This window comes from Merops nubicus, unplaced genomic scaffold (assembly GCF_000691845.1).
Source record: "Merops nubicus isolate BGI_N331 unplaced genomic scaffold, ASM69184v1 scaffold18848, whole genome shotgun sequence".
Classification (NCBI taxonomy): Eukaryota; Metazoa; Chordata; class Aves; order Coraciiformes; family Meropidae; genus Merops; species Merops nubicus.
In genome coordinates this window covers 7,545-11,355 of record NW_008625307.1, presented here as the reverse complement: position 1 = coordinate 11,355, position 3,811 = coordinate 7,545, and the positions used below count along the sequence as shown (strand labels likewise).

The following is a 3,811-nucleotide window of genomic DNA, read 5'->3' as shown; positions in this document are numbered from 1 at the left end:
AAAAGCCCAGCAAAGCCATGTTCTGCTTGCGCTCCTAAGTGTCAGTGTACAGCACAACTGTTATGTTATTATAGCATAGCTATTTGGAGTGTAAAATAATCTTTTGTTCTAATGTAACTAGCATTTCTGAACATTTTTAAGCCCTTGAGTTTAGTGTTGCTGAAGTGTACTGTAGTTGCATTTAAGCTTACTAAAATATTTTTTCCTTTTCTTAGTATGGTGGAGACATTACAAGAAGAATGAAGCTTTTAAAGCGGCAGGCCGAAGGGAAGAAGTTAATGAGGAAAATTGGCAACGTGGAAGTACCAAGAGATGCCTTTATTCGTGTCTTAAAGAGACAAAATGACAAATAGAGATCAGTAACATGGAGCTGATTATTCTGTTTTTTTTGTAGACAGTAGCATAATGAGCTAATGTACAATTTATTACTGTGAGAGAGAACATATTTGACTCTAAGTGGTGTAAATTGAATATATGTGGGAATATAAATTAAAAGGACTATGTACTTCAAATGTACAGATACTTGTAGATGACTATGAAATTAAAGTTATTTAATTTGACTTGACTGAATCTAAGTTTTCATTGGATATCATTGGTTTTAAATTTTTAACACAATTATGTTTTATTTTTGCATTGCAAGTCCTTATGGAAGAACAGGAACAATGTAGGAGAATTTATAGAAATAATTGCAAGGTATGTATAGACAAGCAGTGCTGGAGTTTTTTTTAAATAATTTTTGTGGCAACAGTTCACTTTTTTATCAAGCTACTTCCTGTTTTACTTTCTAAAGTTGCTGTTGTCAGGAAATCATGACGATGACAGGAAATCACATCAGGAAAAAGCAATCATGACATTTTTTCATGTACCACACTATTTATTTTAAACTTGTTAAAGTGCGTCAGTGTACCATTAACACAGCCTAACTATACTAATTGCCAAAGAAATTGTAAATTTTAACATTATAAAACACAAAATATTTAACTGCTCCACCAATTCAGGCCTTAAAATAATTCCTTTGGTGTGAAAGCTTGGCTAGAACATGTCTTGGTGTACTTGTTAATGTTGTTCACATACTGAAGTTTGTCAGCGAGTCCTCACTTGAAAGTTGTAGTGAAGTGTGCTTAACAGAAGCTCTTGCTTTTGGCAGTGTAAGCAAAGCAATCATAAACACAAGTTCATGACTACACTATACTGTGTTTACAACCGCATGTCCACCTCCAAAAGCTTTTAAGGTATTTTTTAGATCTTCAGGGGCTAATTTAGGGTGTCACAGATCTTCATTTCTTGTTACTAAATATATTTTAGAGAACAAATTGCTAGTAATGCCTATTGAAGTGCTCAACTGCAAGTTAAGGCTGCTCTTAAATTTAGGCTTGTAACTGCAATATGAGGTTGATTAATCATAAGCTAGTTCATTTATTTCTACCCAAGTAAAAGGGTGAATTGGGAAAATTCTTAGATGGAATTGAACTGGACACCTTCAGAGGTCCCTTTCAACCTATATTACTCTTGCGTCTACAGAAAGAGGAGGGAGGGAATTCTGATACTTTAGTGGTTTGGGTTTTTTGTTGTTTAGTTTTTTTTTTTTTTATTTGAAGCTGTTTCAGATCTACTGAAAAACCAAGGATCGGGATGTGAACAAGGTATCCTATTATTTCTAAAGGCAAATAAGCTGCTGCTACTACTACTGATCTTGAATAAAGGAAAGATGCTGTGAATAAAGGCTCTTTCACATTATTATTCCCCACCCAAGAAAGCTTTTTTTTTAGGAATGCTAGTTCAAGACAGCACTTAAGTACACAGGTATCTTGAATAAAGTACATATACAGCAATGTGTGCTGAGAGCAAAGGAACAAAAGCAAGATTTATTCTCCTCCCCCCCTACAACAGACCTAAGGGAGATAAAGCACTGGCTGGCTCCACACTGAGGAGCTAAAGGTAAGCTAGAGATTATCCAAGTAGTAAATCTTTCAGACAGTTGCCCAGCATGACACATCAAATATGTATTATTTAACTAAACGAAAGTTACATGCGTGGATAAAAGCTGCCTTGAGAATAAGACTAGAACTTTCTCTTTTAGCCTTTTTATAGCTGTCTGAAGCAGGAAAAAAAAATAAAAATTCTTAGTCTAATTCTAAGAGGACTTGTACATGATGTCAGTTTTGAGAACAAGGACTTTAAAAAAGGGGTTAGTACTGTTACAGTAAATGAAGTGTTATTTTTGACACAAAATAACCTGATTCTATCTGTTCACGTTTCAAAATATACTTTAAAATAGTACTGAAAAAAAAAAAATTAAATGCTAAAGTAGATGTGCCAGTCTAAATTACAATTTACTCCTTTACCCAAGAACCCATAACTTAGGACTTGCTGAATGCAAAAATGCCTGCTTTGCCATTTAGATTTTAACAACAAACTGCAGGTAATAGGTAAAACTTAATGTACCTTACAGATTTGACTTATTTTTAGTAGTTGACAAGTTTGAAAGGTACTGTCATTGAAGAACTGGTATTTCATAAGAAAGTAATGGGAAGTATCTTAAGGACTGAAATGATAAAAATGATGTCGGAGTATTAAAAAAAGTCATTAATTTACAGGGCCTGGAGTCTACATCCTGTAGAATTCCTAACTTCAAGCTTCAACAGAAACAAACTGTAGACCATTCATGAGAAGAGGCAGAAACAATCTTAGACCCACTGAGATAAGTACAGTACTTAAACTGGCCTGTGTTTCACAGAAGTTCCAGTAGTTATGAAGGGAGAAGAGATACTAATTCTGTGGTCGCACATGTCTTGAGAGAACACAAAAAAAGGCTTTAGTTGGCAAAGTTGCCAAGAGAGGCAGATGACTGAAAGGTGCCCTGGAAAAAAAAACAAAAATAAGGAGTTGCAAGGGAGAAAAGCTTTTATAAGTAGAGGGATATAAAAGCTATGGGTTTCTATTCACACTTGAACCTGAATTCTTTTGTTTCCTCAATAGAATTCCTAATTTCCCACAGGATGGATCATGATCATTAAGGTAAAAACATGCATGAATTCTTTTAAAAGTAACCTAAATTCAAGATTATTTTTAGTCTCACACTTTCATTATAAAAAGTGTTTATTTTATAAAATCTTTACTTAGCTGTAAAGACTAAGAATGGCAAGTGTAACAATGTAGTTTGTGGGTCATATGCTACCTTTAAGAGCAGTCTAAAGCACAGTCTTTTAAAGGTTACCTCCCCAGTGTTGCATTATGCTTCAAAAATGCAAGTGCAAAAGTCGAGTCTTAAAACCTGAAAGTCTGTTTTAAATCTGTGGTTGTTCCATCTACTGTTAACTGAAACCGTAGGCCTGGCTTCCTACACTGCTCTAAGCAGGCTGACCCACCCTTTTGTCATTTCACAAAACCATAAAATAGCCCAGGTTTGAAGGGACCTTCAATTGACCCTCTGGTCCAACCCTTTCTGGGAAAGGTGAGCCTAGGTGAGATGACCAAGCTGCACCGTGCAGCTGCATCTTCAAAAACCTCTAGCAGTGGGGACTCCAGCCCAGCCCCAGGGAGGTAACAGGGCTCATAATAAAGGCCACCTGCCTGTCACCAAGGTGAAACTGTTGAAGTTCTGCTTTGCTGCACTTTCTGCCAGTGAGTATTTTACATAAGGGCATGCTCCCTCACCCAAAGAAATACAATCCCAACCCTAAATCATTAAACTCTTAACTTCTCCCTTAGGTGGGAGAATGTACAAATTCCTAACCTCTCCATGAAACCCTGAAGTATTTATTCACATCAGAAGTTTTATTAGAAACAAAGCAATTTTGAAATTATAGAT

At 35.7% G+C, this 3,811-nt stretch overlaps 1 protein-coding gene across 1 annotated transcript in view; it reads left to right on the top strand.

The window, feature by feature from the left end:
• Positions 1–511, top strand: part of GUF1 (GUF1 GTPase homolog (S. cerevisiae)) — a 20,718-nt gene extending 20,207 nt beyond the window's left edge. Inside the window, exon 16 of the mRNA XM_008945643.1 lies at positions 216–511. Coding sequence (XP_008943891.1) covers positions 216–353 — 138 coding nt within the window. The 3' untranslated portion in view covers positions 354–511. The remainder of the gene's footprint in view (positions 1–215) is intronic.
• Positions 512–3,811: the final 3,300 nt, after the last annotated feature.